The sequence below is a fragment of the Bufo bufo genome, chromosome 1 (assembly GCF_905171765.1).
Source record: "Bufo bufo chromosome 1, aBufBuf1.1, whole genome shotgun sequence".
Taxonomy (NCBI): Eukaryota; Metazoa; Chordata; class Amphibia; order Anura; family Bufonidae; genus Bufo; species Bufo bufo.
In genome coordinates, this window is record NC_053389.1 from 806,839,120 (window position 1) to 806,861,636 (window position 22,517).

The 22,517-nt window shown below is 43.8% G+C and overlaps 1 protein-coding gene across 2 annotated transcripts in view; it reads right to left on the reverse strand.

The window, feature by feature from the left end:
- Positions 1-2,615: 2,615 nt before the first annotated feature.
- LOC120986544 (flavin-containing monooxygenase FMO GS-OX-like 2) overlaps positions 2,616-22,517 on the reverse strand; it is a 29,730-nt gene continuing 9,828 nt past the window's right edge. For both annotated transcript variants that reach the window (XM_040415175.1, XM_040415176.1), the window contains exons 2-6: positions 15,941-16,157; positions 14,072-14,210; positions 8,695-8,822; positions 6,748-6,800; positions 2,616-3,970 (exon numbers count right to left, since the gene is read on the reverse strand). In XM_040415175.1, the coding sequence (XP_040271109.1) occupies positions 3,135-3,970; positions 6,748-6,800; positions 8,695-8,822; positions 14,072-14,210; positions 15,941-16,143 (1,359 nt within the window). In that variant the 5' untranslated portion in view covers positions 16,144-16,157 and the 3' untranslated portion in view covers positions 2,616-3,134. The remainder of the gene's footprint in view (positions 3,971-6,747; positions 6,801-8,694; positions 8,823-14,071; positions 14,211-15,940; positions 16,158-22,517) is intronic.

Here is a 22,517-nt window from a genome sequence, read left to right on the forward strand (position 1 = left end):
GAAATCGTTTATGGCCTTCCTCTGCTCATATAGTCGGTCCAACATGTGGGGAGTGGAGTTCCAATGGGTCACAAATCAGGCAATGTTGTAGAAAACTATTTTGCCTTTGCAGCTCAAGAAGGGTGTGTTGTGCAGTGTAAGAGTGGCTGAAGTACATGCACAGTTTCTTGGATGTCTTGCAGTTGGGTGGAAGACTTAAGGAACCGCTTTACAACCAGATTAAACACGTGCACCATGCAGGGTGCATGGGTCAGCCCTGCTTTGCACAGCACCAAAACAATGTTCTTCAAATTGTCGGTGCCCATGGTTCCGATCTTAAGTTGGCAAGGAGATAGCCAGTATTCGATTTCCTCTTGAAGGACGCGGAGCAGTTCCTCCTCAGTGTGACTCCGTTCACCCAGGCAAACCAGGTGCAGAACACCGCCATGCCCAACAGTTGCTGCGTCAGGCTGTACAACTACATTAGCACCATGGTTTTCCCAGGCCAATTAATGATTATGCTGCATGTGATGACGCAGGGCCGTGCTGCCAACTGGTACTCTGCCCACAAATTCTACTAACAGCTACACTGGTGTCCTCCGCCAGCTTGATGGAAAATTCCCACACCGCCAAGAATGGCATTTTCCCACCACCACTGCTTACTGACTACCTGCTGCTTTTGCCTCTGTGAATCCATGCACCGCTAGTTCTTTCCGTACAGGTAGGCTCCTGAGTAGCAGGCAGTCTACCCTGGACATGTTTGGCTCCAGACGTCACACTGCTGCCAACCTGATGACTCACGGCCATGCTACCACCATGCTGGTTCAGCCGCTGCCTCATGCGCAAGCAGCCACCTCCATCACCTGATGATGAAGCCCCTTCTTCACCTGGCTCCCACATGAGATTGTCTACATCATCATCATCATCCGCTACTGTCTGCATGTCACTGATGTCACCCTCACTAGTCTCAGGGTCACGTGCCTGACCACTCGCAACACCTGCTCCCACGCCACTTTCCTCATCACTACTTGCCCGCGTGACAGAGGAAGCAGCGGATCTCTACTTCAGATCTTGGCTGGGCAGTAGCTGCTGACTGTCCTCTAGAAGCTTGGAGCCGAGCTGATGGCATATAATACTTCTCAAGCAGAAGGAAATGAAAATGAAAAAAGGCAGGTTCAGGACAGTTGGGGGCACAGGACATGCTTCTGGGCTATGCCAACTAAGCGTGGTATCAGAGGAACCCACTGACTCCTGGCTAGGGGTGTCTGATGTCACTTGAGATGATGTTGAAAACGGAGTCAACCATTCAAGGACAGCTGGGTTGCTGATCAAAACACGACCGCTGGATGACATTGGCAGCTCTGGACGGTCGCTGCAACTGCTACTACCACTCCGCCTTCTTCTGCTGCTACTTCTGCCAGCTCCAGAAACATTTGGGCCACTGCAGTTCACTTAGAAGGCCCTGTAACCTGTCTGTCAGACATACTGTAACAGGAACTGTAAGGGTAAAATTGCAGTAGTGTCAGGCCGCAATTTCACTTATGAAGCAAGGATAAATAGATGTACTTATATATGGCAACATGAGCACCCTAAAATCTGTAGTATCAGGCTGCAATTTCACCCCAATTACACAAGTAAGGAGGATTGAATTACGTATAAAAGACAGTGAACGCCCTAAAATCTGTAGTATCAGGCTGCAATTTCACCCCAGAATCAACGATGAATGGATGTACTTATATATAAAAGAACATGAGCACCCCAAATTACTGATGTTTTAAAGAATGCAAACAACCTAAAAATCGTAGTATTAGGACACTTTGTAAGCCCAATTAGTGCAGCAAGGTATAATAGGATTGCTCCTATTACCCAGGCTGTACACTCCCCTATTGGTCCCTGCGCTCTCCCTACAGAGTGGATAATGTCTCCCTATCCTTTCCCTACACTATGGATAATCTTTCCCTGAACTGCTCAATAGTTTTTATTTAGTTTATAGTTTTTTAATAAACTCTTTCCTAATCACTGTCCCTAGTGCCTGTAACGTCTCTCCCTGCACTAAGTTCACTGTAAAATGGCAGAGACTGGGCAGGAGGAGACTTTTTATAGGGGGCGGTGACATCACAGGGCTGGCTATATGCTGATTGGCCGCATGCATGGCATTGTGGGTGATCCCTCATTCCCAAAGTTCTTAGTTTCATTTCCTAAGATGTGCAGCAGCCATTTAAAAAAAAAATTGATTTGTTACCACGCAGCGTGAGGACATTCGACTTCGGGACGAATCAAATTTTTCCTGAAATTCGGATAGAATTCCACTTCGTCAACTTCGATTCGCTCGTCTCTAGTTATAAGACATTCTGTACCCCACGATTACTATAACACATACTGCACCCCACTATTATTACAGAACGTACATATAACGACAGGACAGGGGACCGCGCCTCATGTGTAAGTATTGATATGTATCGGGAGGGAGAGGATAGCTCGGCCACTTACCGAATAGTGTTGTGCACAGGCACATGAGCGGATCAGCTGGATGAGAAGAGCAGGGCCCCCATGTAGTGAAAATACTGAGCGGGGGCCCTTACAACAGTAGAAGAAGAATATGGGGGCAAATCAAGGGGCAATTAATAATACATTAAAACAATAATAATTACTGTTTTATTCATTTTAGATGCATTTGTATCTACAATATACCTTTCACTTAGCGCCCCTCGTTCTGTTACCTTATCCTTCATCCACTACAGAACATACTACACCCCTTTTTTATTAGTTGCTGTATAATTCAATATACATTGAGCTCCCCCTAGTGGCAACTATCAGAAGCCAGAATGTTTATTTTTGCCTAAATAGCTGGTTAGCTCACCACTGGGCCCCCTATTTGACCAGGTTCCTCAAGGTAGTACCTCCTGATGGTCGCCCCATTCACACATTTCCTTCTTGTTTACTAATGCTGTGTTGCCTATGGAGTAGGACAGTTGTCCACTGAGAAGGGTCATGAGAACCACCAGAGCTGGCCACCTCCCCATGAGTCCCATTCTTGGCATATTGACGGCATCTGTGCTAGATGGGCATAAATCCCCTGTCTACGGCTGGTGACAGGTTCTGTAATCTATCTGGTCATATGGGGCCCGGTTTCATATACTACAGGGGTATGTCCACTACACATTGGCCTCTTGTGTCACCTCTGTCTGCATTTCAAACTCCTCTCTGCTCAAGATCTTGAAGTTGCATTTTCGATATGTGACAGGATTTACGCCTCTGAACTCTCGAACTGCTTCATACAACTTCTCAAGCACCGGGGCCAGCGGCTCGAACCCTGCGGTGTCCGCCAGCCACCGGTTATACTCCCATTGTCTGGGTCCTAGGAGGTGAAGGTATTTGAGGGGTAAGCCAGAATTTCGATGCTCTCGAAACTCTGTCCGGGACTCAGAAAGCATTTGTTCAGGCGGTGGCAATAGGCATTTGCCCTCCAGTACTAAAAGGAAAAACTGGGCCTGGCAGTCAGCTAACGGGAATGGAACAACAATTTTACAGCCTCCAATGAAGCACAGGGTGGGATATCGGGCATGGATAAGGTGTTTATAGAGTGGAGGAAGATGACCTGTCCCCAGGTCAATACTTTCCATATCTTCACCATCCAAAAATCCCCAGTCCAATACATTCTCATGTTCTGCCATTTCACCCTCACTAGGCAACAAGAATGGGTAGTGATATTTGTATCCTGTACAGAAAATCAATGTGTCTGCTTGAATCTTGCTTCCATCCTCACAAACAAGTGCATTCTGAGTAGCACTGACCACTGGAGGCGCCATTGAGACATTTTCTGGAGGGGTCCAGTTTAAGGGAGGACCGCGATGGCTCAAAGTCACCCATTTAGCGTGTGTAGAAAGTTCTACGGCTATGTCTACCCCTGAAGGTCCTGAGCCCAGTACGACTATGGAACGTGAAGAGAAGACCTCCGGATAGCGGTAAAAATGGCTGTGTAGCACTTGTCCTGTAAAAGCAATGAAAACATTATAATAACGAATAATACTCCAACTCTATTGCATTTCTGCATACTATTATTTTGGTGGACCTTTAAAGTAAACCTTCACATGATGGATTTTACATCATGTCATTTTCGGGTCCTACATTCTGTGCTCATTCATTTTTTTAATATACAATTATATCAAGTGGAGCTTCATTTTTTCTGATACAAAGTTCCAATTCCCTGCATAGACATAAAGTGAGGTTATGATATTATGGCTTAATGCAGCCACCATTAGAGGGAGCTGATGAGCTTACTGCATACAGAGACATATATCCCTACTAGAGGGAGCTCAGGAGCTTACTGCATACAGATTTATACAGCCACCACTAGAGGGAGCTCAGGAGATTACTGCATACAGAGATATACAGTACAGACCAAAAGTTTGGACACACCTTCTCATTCAAAGAGTTTTCTTTATTTTCATGACTATGAAAATTGTAGATTCACACTAAAGGCATCAAAACTATGAATTAACACATGTGGAATTATATACATAACAAACAAGTGTGAAACAACTGAAAATATGTAATATTCTAGGTTCTTCAAAGTAGCCACCTTTTGCTTTGATTACTGCTTTGCACACTCTTGGCATTCTCTTGATGAGCTTCAAGAGGTAGTCCCCTGAAATGGTTTTCACTTCACAGGTGTGCCCTGTCAGGTTTAATAAGTGGGATTTCTTGCCTTATAAATGGGGTGGGGACCATCAGTGGCGTTGAGGAGAAGTCAGGTGGATACACAGCTAATAGTCCTACTGAATAGACTGTTAGAATTTGTATTATGGCAAGAAAAAAGCAGCTAAGTAAAGAAAAACGAGTGGCCATCGTTACTTTAAGAAATGAAGGTCAGTCTGTCAGCCAAAAAATTGGGAAAACTTTAAAAGTAAGGGCTATTTGACCATGAAGGAGAGTGATGGGGTGCTGCGCCAGATGACCTAGCCTCCACAGTCACCGGACCTGAACCCAATCGAGATGGTTTGGGGTGAGCTGGACCACAGAGTGAAGGCAAAGGGGCCAACAAGTGCTAAGCAATAATCTCTGGGAACTCCTTCAAGACTGTTGGAAGACCATTTCAGGGGACTACCTCTTGAAGCTCATCAAGAGAATGCCAAGAGTGTGCAAAGCAGTAATCAAAGCAAAAGGTGGCTACTTTGAAGAACCTAGAATATGACATATTTTCAGTTGTTTCACACTTGTTTGTTATGTATATAATTCCACATGTGTTAATTCATAGTTTTGATGCCTTCATAGTCATGAAAATAAAGAAAACTCTTTGAATGAGAAGGTGTGTCCAAACTTTTGGTCTGTACTGTACATCCCTACTAGAGGGAGCTTAGGAGCTTACTGCATACAGAGATATACATCCTTACTAGAGTAAGCTCAGGAGATTACCGCATAAGATATATCCAGCCACCACTAGAGGAAGCTCAGGAGATTACTGCATACAGAGATATACATCCCTACTAGAGGGAGCTCAGGAGATTACTGCATACTCATATATACAGCCACCACTAGAGGGAGCTCAATAGCTTAATGCATACACAGATATACAGACCCACTAGAGGGAGCTCAGGAGCTTACTGCATACAGAGATATGTACCTCCACTAGAGGGGGCTCAGGAACTTACTGCATACAGAGATATACTGCCCCACTAGAGGGAGCTCAGAAACCTACTGCATACAGACATATGCAGCCTCACTAGAGGGAGCTCAAGAGCTTACTGCATACAGAGATATACAGCCCCAGTAGGAGGAGCTCAGGAGCTTACTGCATACAGACATATACAGCCCCACTAGAGGGAGTTCAAGAGCTTACTGCATACAGAGATATACAGCCCCAGTAGGAGGAGCACAGGAGCTTACTGCATACAGATATATAAAGCCACCACTAGAGGGAGCTCAGGAGCTTACTGCATACAGACATATACATCCCCACTAGAGGGAGCTCAAGAGCTTACTGCATACAGAGATATACAGCCCCAGTAGGAGGAGCTCAGGAGCTTACTGCATACAGATATATAAAGTCACCACTAGAGGGAGCTCAGGAGCCTACTGCATACAGATATATAAAGCCACCACTAGAGGGAGCTCAGGAGATTACTGCATACAGATTTATTATTGTGTCTTATGTATAACCAGTAGGCAGTAAGCTCATGCACTCCCTCTAGTGGTGGTTGCAGAAAGCCAGGGATTTATTATTTAAAGACATTTTCAGAGATTAAAGGGGGGTAAATGGCAAAAAAATATAAAACAATTGTTACTATATTGTCAAATCCCCTGCTGTTCCAGTGCCACCCATATACTCATGTGATCACTGCAGCTAATCACTGGCCTCCGTCGCCTTGTGGCATGTACTCCAGAGGCCAGTGATTGGCTGCATCAGTCACATGGGTATGTAGCCAAGTAAACAAATACTGATGGGGGCCACATGAGCACCAGCCCCAAATCACTGGGGATTTAGCAGTTAGTGAGGGGGCTTTTGTTGAATGTACTAAGCTGTAGTACTAAGAACAGCCACAATGGCGCTGTGAGTGGGTAAATAATGAAGAACATATACAGCTTATCGGTAAAAGAATCGGGAGGAAGACCCTCACCGGATCAAATATGGATGGTCATTGATGTTAAAGTCCTGGTGATACTTTTGATGCCCCTGGCATTACACCATGTTTGCAGCCAGTCTTTGAACCCACTCTTTCCTATGTATATTATTGGGAACCAATCCAACAAACACTTTTTTATTCTCACCTTGAAAGTTCTTTATGCCATCAATATCAGGGATGTAGGGATGAGAGTAATGTCTGCGGAGAACGGGACACAACATCATTCATGGAGGAAAGAGTCTTAGAGATGAAGATAAAGAGAAGATGGAGAGACAGGTCAACAAGAAAATGAAGAGAAGTTCAAAGTGGACCAAACATGGAGGAACGTGCAGTGGCATGCCAAGGTGGGGGGTGGTCATTTCACTTACTGACCGCTCAGCCCCCCCTGCTACTTCCCTGCTCCAGGCCATCTGCTCCCTGCTTCACCATTCAGCCTAGAGACAAATCGCGCTGCCGGACTGTGTGGGAGGAGCCCGGGATCTGCTTGTGCTCCTCCCACACAGCGCTGCACCGCCATCTGTGTCCGGCTGCCTGCAGGGGAGAGCTGGATCTGATCATCAGGAACAGGACAGGGTGAGTAGTTACTGTTTTTTTAAATTTTATTAAGGGCTCATTCAGACGACCATATCTGTTTTGCGTTTCGCAAATTGTGAATCCACAAAACACGGATACCGGCCGTGTGCATACCGTATTTTGTGGAACTGTCAGCCCTATGATATGAAATGCCTATTCTTGTCCACAATTGCGGACATGAATAGGACATGCTCTATCTTTTTTGCAGGGCCATGTAAAGGAAGTAAGGATCCGGACAGTACACGGTGTGCTGTCCGCATCTTTTGCAGCCCCAAATGAAATGAATGGGTCCACACCTATTCCGCAAGATTGTGGAATGGATGAGGATACAAATATACGGTCATGAGAGGGCTTTACTACTGTGAGGGGGGCACAATGAAGGCATAACTACTGTGAACAGGCACAGAGAAGCATAACTACTGTGAAGGAGAACAGAGAAGGCATTAATACTGTGTGAGAGCACAATGTGGGCATAACTACTGTGAGGGGACACAATGTGGGCATAACTACTGTGAGGGGGGCACAATGAAGGCATAACTACTGTGAACAGGCACAGAGAAGCATAACTACTGTGAAGGAGAACGGAGAGGGCATTAATACTGTGTGAGAGCACAATGTGGGCATAACTACTGTGAAGGGGCACAATGAGGGCATAACTACTGTGAGGGGACACAATGTGGGCATAACTACTGTGAAGGGGCACAATGAGGGCATAACTACTGTGAAGGGGCACAATGAGGGCATAACTACTGTGAGGGGACACAATGTAGGCATAACTACTGTGAAGGGGCACAATGAGGGCATAACTACTGTGAGGAGGGCATAATGTGGGCATAACTACTGTGAAGGGACACAATGTAGGCTTAACTACTGTGAGGGGGCACAGTGTGGGCATAACTACTGTGAAGGGGAAAAATGTTTTAAAGGGGGGGAGGGAGCTGCCAGAGAAAGGACCTGCCCCGGGTGCCAAGCACCTTAGGCACACCAGTGGGAACGTGACACCACTTCCATCCAGAGGAAAAACAGTGGGACTAGATATGCCAAGTACATGGAAACAACAAATGATGCCATACTGGACTGATGTAAGGGGTCAGTCATCTGTACTCCCACTATCAATACCTCGGCACCAATCTCTTGTTCAGTTGTGGTTCCGCTATGGAGTAAATTCTCATGAGGGCACAGAGACTAGAGCCAAGAGCAACAGTAGAACTTAACTTGGGAGTATAATCAAAGTAAGGACTCATGCACACGAATGTGAACCGTGTGAATGGAATACTGCATGGATCAGCAATCGGCAAGATACGGAGCGGAAGCCCATGGAAGCACTACACAACGCTTCAGCGGTATTTCGGTCCGTGCCTCCACACCGCACGGATTGAATGGGTGCCCGTGCATTGCAGACCACTATTTGCGGTCAACGGCACGGGGTGCACATGTTCATGTGCATGAGCTCTAAAGGTGGAGCTACGTGGAGAGAAGTCTCTAGACTATGTACACTATAAAAAGAGAGGACACGTACCCCACACACACCATGACGGCATCAAACTTTTCCAACACTTCTTCTCCTCGAGTGCTGGATACCACCTTCCAGGAAACACGCTCTTGTCCTCCGAGCACGGGATAGATGGACACCACACGAGTGTTAAACTGAAACGTTTTGGAAGATAGGGGCAGGTTTAGATTATAGGCATCTGTCAGCAGTTTTGCCCCTCAGAACACTAGATAGGTGACGGGAGGGAACAGTGTAACCATAACCAAGGAGATGGTCATTGTATGACCCAGAAATCCAACTTTTAATGCCACTTTGTCATGTTCAAAGCCCTCAGCTCTCTGCACTAAACACTTCCCATTTCATTGTTTTTTTTTTATTCCAAAAAATTATATTTTGGAAAATAAAAAAACATTTTTCACTGTTATGCTTTATTATGTTAAAAAGTAAAAATAAAAAATACGGGTATTGGTGCACCGGTAACGGCCCAAACTATTAAATTATCCAATTATTTAACCCACACGTTGATGCTGTAAAGTAAAATAAACATAAAAAGCAATCTCAGAATAGATGTTTTTTTCCTTCATTCCACAACCCATTAGGCCAGTCACCATATGGGCTAACTTTTTTTATATTTTAATAGTATGGGCTTTTTCGCATGCGGCGATGCCCATAATGCAATTTTTTTGTTTGTTTGTTTGTTTCTTTTTGTTTTGGGGAATGGAAATAATAAAATAAAAAAATTATTAGCTTTTTTTTTTTTTTAGAAACTTTCAAAACTTTTTTTTACATTTTTTTTAACTTTTTGTTAAGTCCCCCAAGTGGACCACAACTTACAATCATGAGATGTAAATTGCTCCATTATTCTGTACAGAAATCACTATATCACAGCTCAGTGCTGCCACCTAGTGGCCTGAACGGGGATTTACAAACAATGAGCCTGGAAGCCGAGTACAGGCTGCTGCTTATTTATAGAACCGGGTGCTTTCCCTGATCTCCTCTGGGGGAAGGTGCGTCTGAGGAGGAATCCCGCGCTTCCGGTTTTTTACACTCTCAGATCCCATGAGTAAGGGGATCTCATTCCTGTGAGGGAAGGGGGCATGTGGCGTATTCTGGGGCCACGAGGGTGCAGATCTGTGTGAGGAGCTTTATAAGGTGTAAATCTGTGAGGGAGCTCCTGAATCAACAGAAAGTAACTGTGTTGTTAGTACATTATTACAAGATTTAGGGCCCCACTTTTGATTTTGCCCAGGGCCACATTTTGTCTAAAACCGGCCCTGCTCATCTCTGCAGAGTTGGACAAACAGACATCTTAGTTTCCAACTTTTCCATCATCCTCCCACCTTCTCAACACCTCATCCTACCACCCCCATTTCTGTGCCCGCTGTGCTCCCCAATACTATACTGTAGAAACAGATAATCCCCCTGAAAATACTATTACCACATAGTGCCCCCTTCAATAATTATTGGCACACAGTGCCCTAAAAACTGTGCCCAGCAAATATTGTCCCTGACACTAATAGTGTAAACCTAATGTCCCCCAAAATAATTGTGCTAAGCTGCTAAAGTGCCAGGGTGCCCCCGCAGTAACAGTGCTCCCCAAAGTCCCACCAATAAAAATAATTATCTGTGAGAGTGCACTTCGTGTTAACAGTATCCCCAATAGTAATATTACCCCCATAGTGCCTATACTAGTATTCATGTTCCCCATAATACCCCAGTAGCAATAATTCTCCAGTAGATAAATACCCATCTATATAATGTGTGCCAGTACAAAAAATACCCCCTTACAAAATGTGCTAGTACAAAAATACCCCTTTACAATGTGTGCCAGTACAAAAATACCCCTTTACAATGTGTGCTAGTACAAAAATATCCCTTTACAATGTGTGCCAGTACAAAAATACCCCTTTACAATGTGTAACACAGCAAAAAATATTTCCTTAAAATGAGTGCCAGTGTATAAAATGAAATGTCCCCTGTTAGTTTCCCCAGTAGAGCCAATGTCTACATGGTACACCCCCATAATGTGAGCCAGTACAAGAACATGCCCCTTTATGTGAGCCAGTACAAAATTCCCCTATTTAGTGCCCCCAGTAGATGCCTCCATAGTGCTCCGCCATCCATGGTGACCCAACAGCATGGTGCCAAATAAAAAACAATAAACAGGTATACGTACCTCCATGCAGCTGACAACGATGCGGTGTAGGCCTCTTCCAGCCTGTGTCCGGAGCTGTAAGCTGCCGGACTCAGGCGGCACGATGATGATTACGTCATCACGCCGCCTGTGCCAGCCTCTGATAGGCTTCAGGCCTAATGCCTACCAGAGGTAATGGTGGGACAGTGTGACCACTGCGACCCCTATAGCTTCACCCCTGCTCTGTACTTTGCTCCATTCAGCTTTCCCTCAACCCCGACCAGTCTCCCTATCCGCCCACAGCATGATGCTACCAACACCATGCTTCTCTGTAGGGATGGTATTGGGCAGCTGATGAGCAGTGCCTGGTCTCCTCCAGACATGACGCTTACAAATTGAGGCCAGAAAGTTCAATCTTGGTTTCATCAGACCAGAGAATCTTGTTTCTCACAGTCTGAGAGTCCTTTAGGTGCTTTTTTTGCAAACGTCAGGTGGCTTTCATGTATCTTTTACTGAGGAGAGGATTCTTGCTGGCCAGTCTGCCATAAAGGCCAGATTGGTCAAGTTGTGCAGTGATGGTTGACCTTCTGGAAGTTTCTCCCATCAGCAAACAGGTTCTTTGTAGCTCAGCCAGAGTGAGCATTCGTTCTTGGTCATCTCTCTCACCACAGTCTTTCTCTCCCGATTACTTAGTTTAGTGGGGTGGCTAGCTCTAAGAATAGTCCTGGTTGTTCCAAACCTCCTCCATTTAAGAATTATGGAGGTCACTGTGCTCTTGGAAACTTTCACTGCAGACATTTTCTACCCCCTTCTCCAGATCTGAATCTCCACACAATCCTGTCTCTGAGCTCTACAGGCAGTTCTTTCCTCCTCATGGCTTAGGCTTTGCTCTGATATACATTGACAGCTGTGAGACCTTATATAGACAGAGCTGTGTCTTTCCAAATCATGTCCAATCAACTGAATTTACCACATGTGACTCCAACCAATAGCGGATTATAATAGGGGCGTTCAGGTCGGCAGCTCCGAGCCCAGCATCGCTGGGTGGCCCAATGCCGACCCGAACGCTTACATACTGTGGTGGGGCACGGGAGCGATTAGTTCCCTGCCCTGCCGCTGATCACCGCCATAGGCTTCAGGCCTAGTAGGCCTAAGGCCTATGCTGTAGTGAAATCCCGGCGCAGGTGGGCGTAATGACGTCATCGCATGCCTGTGCCGGGACACAGCACAGTGAGGTGTGCGGGCCTGCCATTGCACGCCTGGACATAGGTGAGTATTTAGCTTTTAGGTTTTTTTTTTGTTTTGTTTTTATGTGCCAACTTTGGGGGACATGGCGGGGGGGGGGGGAAACACAGCAGGACATATTAGTGAAGGGACAGTACATCGGGGGGAAATTACTATATTGGGGCTTGCTGTGTGGGGGCAAATTACTATGTGAGGGAAAATTATTATGGGGGATTACTATGTGGGGGCAAATTACTATATGGGGCAGTGTGGTGGAAATTACTGTTTGGTGGAAATTACTACGCGGGGGCAAATTACTATATGGGGGCAGTGTGGTGGAAATTACTGTGTGGGGGAAATTACTGTGTGGGAGTTTGAGTCAGGAGGTACGGGTAAGAACCCCAATGTCGTAGAAGATAGGATTGACATAGTGAGAAGGTGGCCGCCCAATATCACTCCATCAGATTAACGTGATAGGGTGAACTCCCAGGAGGATCTTCTCTTGGTACCGGGTGGTAAGGGAGAAGCAGGTATGTAGTTTGGATCAGACTATGTGGGGTAGTAAAGTAATTCCTTTTTCCCATACTGCAAAGAAGTGTTTTACTTAGTACTCTTTATGGCGAGCTGCCTCCACCCAGTCCATTTTCGTAAGGTAGGAGAGCTTATCTAGAAACAGTTTGGTTTCCAGACTTGCAGGATAGCTTTGCTGTTGGTACGAAGTGTAAGAGTGTTTGTGTTGTCCCCTTGGGATGTCATGTTTATGTCCATAAAGCCGAATATAGTCCACGTGGAGTCAAAAGGAGCATTCGGTACTAGGTGCTCAGTAGTGAAGGCGTGAGTTTTGGTCCCGAAAGCTTGTATTTTGGGGCACCTCCACAGGCATTGATAAAGTGAGGCTTCAGGTTTACCACATTTGAAGCATTTGGACGATGTATGCAATCTCATTCTGTGTCCCCGTAGGGTACACGTCAGGTCGGCGCTGTGCGTGACTCCGAGTAGCATTTCGGTGTACCTAGAAGAGGGAAGGAACTGGTCGATGGCTGATAGGATCAGCGAGGGATTGAGCTCCTCTTGTTCCCATTTCTTCAGAGAGAGACTAGAGTGAGAATAATCCGTTGGTGTGTCAAGAAATTTCTAGATCCTTGTTATAAAGGCCTTGGGGGGGGGGGAGGTTTGTAAAATACGTATTAGAACGAAGTTTTATGTTTAATTCGATTCGCTCATCCCTACATATAACTATAAAAAAGTCATGGGGGTCAGAATATGGTGATGTAAAAAAAATAAAAAAAATTTGTTTCCAAAGTTTACATTTATTTTTACACTATTTAGACATAATAAAAAAAAACTATACATATTGGGTATCGTTGTAATCCTACTGACCCAGAGAATGAAGGGCATTGGGTAAGTTTTACCGCAAACAAAACGCCGTGGGAACAAAACCCGTAAAACGGTGGAGGAATTGCTTTGTTTTTTTTTTCCAATTCCACCCAATTTGGATTTTTTTTTTACCGCTTCTCACTACATTGTATGCCATAATTAATAGTGACTTGAGAAAGTACAACCTGTCCCGCAAAAAGTAAGCCATAGACAGCTAAGTGAACAGAAATATAAAAAAGTTATGGCTCAAGGAAGATAGGGAAGAAAAAAAAAAAAAAAAAAAAAAAAAAAAAACGAAAACACCTCCGGTAGTGAAAGGGTTAATGGCATTGTATGTGCCCCCAAAATGGTAGGCTTTAAAATATATCTTACAAAAAATAATATATCTACAACAACAGAAAAATAAAACCATTATTGTAAAGTGAGGATAAAAAAAAAAACCAAAACTGCTCAGTCTTATTCTGCAGCAATAGTACAACCAGCCTATGGCTTGGCTTCAATCATACTGCTTGGTGACCATACAAGTTACAGTGCTGGTCAAGCAGACCAGAAATATCCGCCTGTTCTGAACGAATGACTTGTATAAAGCTAAATGTTATTAGAAAGACCCCCAACATCAAGGCCCAGACCCATAACGGAGATGAGGTTCCAGGCCTGGCATGGTCTCACCTTGATGTGTGGTCGGATGGAGAACTTGTCTGTGTATTCCTCCAAGTACTTCAGCACTTCTGAATGATTGATGAAGGATGGCAGGTAGGGATCAAAGGCAAAATCTGGAAATTCCATTATCTCTTTAGGAAGATTGGTCCTAAATAGCGAAAGAGTCTAATTATGAATAAATTATCCTTCAACAAGTTAAAAGGCATTTTCCGGGCAGAAGCAAGTTCATAAAAAAGGTGTCAAATAAAAAAAAGAGCAATACTCATCTTAACTATCCACCGTCAATTCCAGTTCTGATGTTTCGATTTTAAATTCTTGGTCCCGCTCAATACAGGAAATGTGACATCATTGGTTACAGCGCTGACCGATCTCAATCAAAACAAGATATCTTGCTACCATCGCCTCTCTTTGTATCATATTGGCACTGGGAGGGTGCCATGTTGGGCATCGGTCAATGGGGAGCTCGCTCATTTGTTTCCCAGCTTTCGGTGACTGTAACTTAATTTACTCCGTATGTTATCTTTTGTATATATTTATATATATATATATATTTTGGAGGAAGGCGCAAGGGTCCGTCGTTGACGGAAGGCATGTGTCACCGAGGTTCCTGGCTCGGTCAAGTAAGAGCCGGTATTTTCAGGTGTCAGCGGCAGCTAATTCTGATTGACACTTTGCTATTTTAGTACGGCTGTATAGCTGATCCGGGACGGCTCTTACTGGGAGTAGTCAAAGTGATGGGTGGGTGACTACTCCCCACGTTCCAGGCCGGGTCTTGACTGGCCTATAAAAAACCCAGCCAGCAGTGTCAGCTGTGAGTGGATTACTCCTCTCTGACAGAGGAGCTCCGTCAGTCTCTGTGTTGGGACCTGGGAGTTTGGGCCTGGATTATAGCCTGCTACCTTGTTGGTGTGAAAGCAGGTGGATTCGGCTTCTTCTTTGCCGCATGGTGTGAACGAACACCAGAATCACAAGGTCACTGTTTTCCTTAAAGCAGACTTTTTGTTTTGTCATCTACTTAGGCCTCATGAACACGACCGTTGTTGGGTTCCGTGTCCGTTTTTCCGTGATTTTCTGCGGACCCATTGACTTTCAATGGGTCCGTTGAAAACTCTGTAAAAATGTCATCCGCGTCCGTGATCCGTGTTTCCAGTCCGTCAAAATAATATGACGGTTCGCGGACCCATTCAAGTCAATGGGTCCGTGAAAAGAACACGGAGGCACACAAGATTGTCATCCGCGTCCGTGATCCGTGTCCGTTTTTTTCCTATCATTTTCAAGGCAAACTTGATTTAGATTTTTTTTTTTCACTTTTCTTGTCTGGTGATCCTCCAAAAATCAAGGAAGACACACGGAAAAAAAAAACGGAAACGTATCACGGAACAACGGAACCCCGTTTTGCGGACCGTGAAAAAATACAGTCGTGTGCATGAGGCCTTAATGTGTGAATAAACACTGAATATCAGATCGGGGTGGAGGGGGGTTTGACACCCAGCACCCCCACCGATCAGCTGTTTGAAGAGAAGGCCACACTCCTGCGAGCGCTGCCTTTCCTTAATTGTTTACCAGCTCGCCATCGCAACCGCAGGGGTGGGCAGTGTAATTACAAGTATGGTGTCCCCATTCACCTCAATGGGAAGGCTCTTACCTACACACTATGACGAGTGAATGTGACGGCGAGCAGGTAAATAATGAAGGGAAGGCAGAGCTGGCATGAATGGACCATGGTGACACATGACGTGGAAGGTGATAACCAACAGAATATGATATATCACCGTATACATCAACCTAGTCAACAAAGATAGATGCCATATTATTGGTTCAATGTAACGATCATTAGATTACAGTGGAGGGAAATATTATTGCGACTTATAAACTTACTTTAAATCTCTGTACATACTGGAATGTGTACTGTCAATGTTTCCTGGATCTTCCACGTAGACCCAGGTTCCCCCCACGTGATCGGTCATCTCGAACACCACCGGAGGTTCAAAGGTCAGAGATCGTGAGAGGATCTGACGTGCACTGCAAAGCCCAGCTGCTCCAGCTCCAATCACTGCCACACGTAGCCTGCTGGATGCCATGGTGGCTTATAACACTGTAAAGACAAAACCAAAACATAACTTACTTTGCTGACCTGCAAAATACTGACTTCTACATACAAGAATATAACTACTATAATACTGCCTTCTATGTACAAGAATATAACTACTATAATACTGCTCCTATGTACAAGAATATAACTACTATAATACTGCTCTTATGTACAAGAATATAACTACTATAATACTGCTCTTATGTACAAGAATATAACTACTATAATACTGCCTCCTATGTATAAGAATATAACTACTATAATACTGCTCCTATGTACAAGAATATAACTACTATAATACTGCTCCTATGTACAAGAATATAACTACTATAATACTGCTCCTATGTACAAGAATATAACTACTATAATACTGCTCCTATGTACAAGAATATAACTACTATAATACTGCTCCTATGTACAAGAATATTACTACTATAATACTGCTCCTATGTACAAGAATATAACTACTATAATATTGCTCCCCATGTACAAGAATATAACTACTATAATACTGCTCCTATGTACAAGAATATAACTACTATAATACTGCTCCTATGTACAAGAATATAACTACTATAATACTGCTCCTATGTACAAGAATATAACTACTATAATACTGCTCCAATGTACAAGAATATAACTACTATATTACTGCTCCTATGTACAAGAATATAACTACTATAATACTGCCTCCTATTTACAAGAATATAACTACTATAATACTGCTCCTATGGACAAGAATATAACTACTATAATACTGCTCCTATGGACAAGAATATAACTACTATAATACTGCTCCTATGGACAAGAATATAACTACTATAATACTGCTCCTATGGACAAGAATATAACTACTATAATACTGCTCCTATGTACAAGAATATAACTACTATAATACTGCTTCTATGTACAAGAATATAACTACTATAATACTGCTCCTATGTACAAGAATATAACTACTATAATACTGCTCCTATGTACAAGAATATAACTACTATAATACTGCTCCTATGTACAAGAATATAACTACTATAATACTGCCTCCTATGTATAAGAATATAACTACTATAATACTGCTCCTATGTACAAGAATATAACTACTATAATACTGCTCCTATGTACAAGAATATAACTACTATAATACTGCTTCTATGTACAAGAATATAACTACTATAATACTGCTCCTATGTACAAGAATATAACTACTATAATACTGCTCCTATGTACAAGAATATAACTACTATAATACTGCTCCTATGTACAAGAATATTACTACTATAATACTGCTCCTATGTACAAGAATATAACTACTATAATATTGCTCCCCATGTACAAGAATATAACTACTATAACACTGCTCCTATGGACAAGAATATAACTACTATAATACTGCTCCTATGTACAAGAATATTACTACTATAATACTGCTCCTATGTACAAGAATATAACTACTATAATACTGCTCCCCATGTACAAGAATATAACTACTATAATACTGCTCCTATGGACAAGAATATAACTACTATAATACTGCCTCCTATGTACAAGAATATAACTACTATAATACTGCTCCTATGTACAAGAATATAACTACTATAATACTGCTTCTATGTACAAGAATATAACTACTATAATACTGCTCCTATGTACAAGAATATAACTACTATAATACTGCTCCCCATGTACAAGAATATAACTACTATAATACTGCTCCTATGTACAAGAATATAACTACTATAATACTGCTCCTATGTACAAGAATATAACTACTATAATACTGCTCCTATGTACAAGAATATAACTACTATAATACTGCTCCTATGAACAAGAATATAACTACTATAATACTGCTCCTATGTACAAGAATATAACTACTATAATACTGCTCCTATGTACAAGAATATAACTACTATAATACTGCTCCCCATGTACAAGAATATAACTACTATAATACTGCTTCTATGTACAAGAATATAACTACTATAATACTGCTCCTATGTACAAGAATATAACTACTATAATACTGCTCCCCATGTACAAGAATATAACTACTATAATACTGCTCCTATGTACAAGAATATAACTACTATAATACTGCTCCTATGTACAAGAATATAACTACTATAATACTGCTCCTATGTACAAGAATATAACTACTATAATACTGCTCCTATGTACAAGAATATAACTACTATAATACTGCTCCTATGTACAAGAATATAACTACTATAATACTGCTCCTATGTACAAGAATATAACTACTATAATACTGCTCCTATGTACAAGAATATAACTACTATAATACTGCTCCTATGTACAAGAATATAACTACTATAATACTGCTCCTATGTACAAGAATATAACTGCTATAATACTGCTCCTGTAACGGTCACGTACACTACACACAGGGGGGAGGATAGTGACCACTGCGCTCCACCCTCACCCCTGGCCCTGCCTACTTGCCTCACGAGTCCTGATGACAGGGGACAACTGGACGGCAATCCCTAACTTAGGATATGTGCAGGGAAGACAGACAAGACAAAATACGGAACATGAACGGACCGGGTCAGAACCAAGAGAGCTACGCAGTACAACGGATTAAGCAAAGAATGGTCAGGAGAAGCCGGGGTCAAATACCAGGAGAGTAGCGAAGTACAAGAGGAGTCCTAAGAGAGTAGTCAGGTGGGAGCCGAGGTCACAATACCAGGATGTATGCGCAGTACAGGAGGAGCAGGCAGAGGATCGTCAGGGAACAGGATCAGGTAAATATTCAGTAGTCCAACAAATAGCCAGGAGCCTAGAAATTAACAGGCAACCTGTAGCCAGCAGGCTGCCTGTATTTATAGTGGGGAGTGAGGGTCATGTGACGTGGCCAGCATCACATGACCGACAGACCAACCAGTCGAGCACCGAGTGATCAGCTCGGCGCTCAAGGCAGACTAGGAGCAGGGAGCCACCCAGCTAGTAAAGCCGCCCTGGGAATGAGGTCAAACACAGAACCTCATTCCAAAAGCTAAGCAACAGTTCTGCGGGCAATGGGGGACCGAGTGCACCTTCGGAACCCCGTGACAGTACCCCCCCCTTTTACGAGGGGCCACCGGACCCAAGACTTCAGGCGATGGCTTTTCAGGGTGTTCTAAATGAAATTTACGAACCAGTCTAGGAGCATGAACCTCCCTGGCAGGTACCCAAGATCTCTCTTCAGGTCCATACCCCTTCCAGTGAATCAGATACTGCAAGGAGTTACGCACCTCCCTGACATCCACTATTTTAGACACGACATACTCGACAGCATCATTAACAAGAACCGGCGGAGGCGAGGCTTTCGATGGTACTACCGGTTCAAAAAAATTTTTAAGTAGAGATTTATGGAACACATTATGAATGTGGAATGACTCGGGCAGCTCCAACCTAAATGATACCGGGTTAATCACCTCCGTGATCTTATATGGACCAATAAAACGAGGAGCAAATTTTCTAGAAGCTACCTTGAGAGATAGATTCTTGGAGGACAACCATACTTTATCCCCAACCTGAAAGTTCACCCCCCTTGAACGTCTCCTATCGGCCTTAAGTTTTTGAGAACTTTGAGCCTTTTCTAGGTTCGATTGAACCCGGGCCCAAACTGTGCACAGTTCGGAGGAGAGTTTATCAGCTTCAGGGTTAGAGGAGGAGACGGACGACCCAGAATGAAAACGGGGATGAAAACCATGGTTACAAAAGAAAGGGGAGACCCCAACAGAAGAATTGACACGGTTATTCAGAGCAAATTCAGCCAACGGAAGGAATTTGACCCATAATTGCTGTTCATCAGCAACATACAACCTCAGGAATTGTTCCACAGACTGATTAAGGCGTTCAGTCTGCCCATTACTCTCAGGATGGTAGGCGGAAGAAAAAGACAACGAAATTTTACATCTTTGACAGAAGGCCCTCCAGAATTTGGACACAAACTGCACACCCCTGTCCGAAACAATATTTTCCGGGATGCCATGTAAACGAACAACCTCTCTCACAAAAATAGACGCCAGGGTTTTAGCATTCGGAAGTTTAGACAGGGGAATGAAATGAACCATATTGCTAAACCTATCGACCACTACCCAAACCACAGTCTTACCCTCCGCCAGCGGTAGGTCAGTTATAAAGTCCATCGAGATATGGGACCAGGGTCTACTGGGAATGGGTAGGGGTCGTAGGTTACCAGCAGGGCGAGTCCTAGGTGTCTTAGACCTGGCACAAACCTCACAGGCTGACACGTAGGACTTGACATCCCTGGTCAGAGTGGGCCACCAATAAGATCTAGAAACCAGATCCTTAGTGCCCTCAATACCCGGATGTCCACAAAAGGCAGAATCGTGACACTCACCCAACAGCTGGAGACGAAATTGTACGGGAACAAACAACTTATCTGTTGGGGTGGATGCCGGTGCCAGATGTTGTTCAGCCTTAATGCGAGCCGAGATATCCTGGGTTAGAGCCGCTAAGAAGATGTTTGCTGGTAGGATGGATTCAGGCGGCGTCTCAGTGGGTTGAAAAGCATGGAAGCTCCGAGATAATGCGTCTGCCTTCACATTTTTACTTCCCGGCCTGAACGTAATGGAGAAATCAAAACGGGTAAAAAACAGAGCCCATCGGGCTTGTCGGGGATTCAACCTCTTAGCGGACTCGAGAAACATTAGGTTTTTATGGTCAGTGACAACAGTTACTCGATGCCTTGCCCCCTCCAAAAAATGTCTCCACTCCTCAAATGCCCATTTAATGGCCAACAGCTCCCTATTCCCTATGTCGTAGTTTCTCTCCGTGGGAGAGAATTTCCTAGAGAAGAAGGCACACGGTCTCAGGTTAGTGAGGCTAGCAGGACCTTGTGAAAGGACTGCTCCTGCGCCGTCCTCGGACGCATCCACCTCCACAATAAAGGGTCTCTCCTGATCAGGCTGGATCAGAATGGGAGCGCTACTAAATGCCTTTTTTAATGTTTCAAATGAAGAAATGGCCTTGGTAGACCAATTCTCCAAATCCGCCCCTTTCTTAGTAAGGTCGGTCAATGGCTTAGCAATTACAGAAAAATTCATGATAAATTTACGGTAGTAATTAGCGAAACCCAAAAACCGTTGTAAAGCCTTTAAGGATGAAGGCCTTACCCATTCCTTAATTGCTAAAACCTTACCAGGATCCATCTTAAAGGCGTGAGGAGTCAAAACATGCCCTAGAAACAGTATCTCCTGTACACCAAAGACACATTTCTCTTGCTTAGCGGATAGCTGGTTCTCCCTCAACACCTCTAATACTTGTTTGACATGGGACACATGAGATTCGAAATCAGGAGAGAATATCAAAATGTCGTCAAGATAGACAATAATAAATTTACCTAAGAACTCCCTAAGAATATCGTTCATTAAGTTTTGGAACACAGCTGGGGCATTGCTGAGTCCAAAAGGCATCACCTGATATTCAAAGTGTCCTATCGGAGTATTGAACGCTGTCTTCCATTCGTCTCCCTCCTTGATTCGGATTAGATTGTATGCCCCTTTCAGGTCAATCTTGGAAAACCAGGTTGCCCCCAAAACCTGGTTAAATAAATCCGGAATCAATGGGAGAGAGTATCTATTTTGGATAGTGATTTTATTTAATCTCCGGTAATCAATACAAGGCCTAAGACCACCATCCTTCTTTTTAACAAAGAAAAACCCTGCTCCCATAGGAGAGACTGAAGGTCTAATATGCCCTTTAGCAAGGCTCTCCTTAATATAATCCTCCATAGCCTTGCGTTCGGGCCCTGAAAGATTATAAATTCGACCTTTAGGAAATTCGGCACCCTCAATTAGCTCTATGGCGCAATCATAAGGTCTATGGGGGGGTAGAACCTCTGGAGTAAGGGACGAGAACACATCAGAATATTCCTTAATAACAGAGGGTAATGTATTAGACCTTACTGAAACCCCAGCCTGGACCACGGACAAGCATGAGTCACACTTAGGTCCCCATTTCACCAACTCTCCTTTGGACCAATCAATTGTGGGGTTATGTAAACGGAGCCAAGGCAACCCTAGTACCACCTCAACCGGTAGGTTCTCCAGGACTAGAAGAGAACATCTCTCAGAGTGGCACACACCCACGGACAGAGAAATTTCAGAGGTACATGACCTCACCGTACCACCAATCAGGGGAGTAGCATCAATAGCCATGACATGGATAGGTGTAGGTAAAGCAAACATTGGAATACCCAATTTACAAGCAAACTCAAAGTCAATAAAGCTGGCCGCTGAACCGGAGTCAATAAAGGCCTTACCCGGCCACTTATTAACCCCCAGAGAAATTGTTATGGGTACCAAAAGCTTACCTTTAGAAAAATCAGGGTGTACC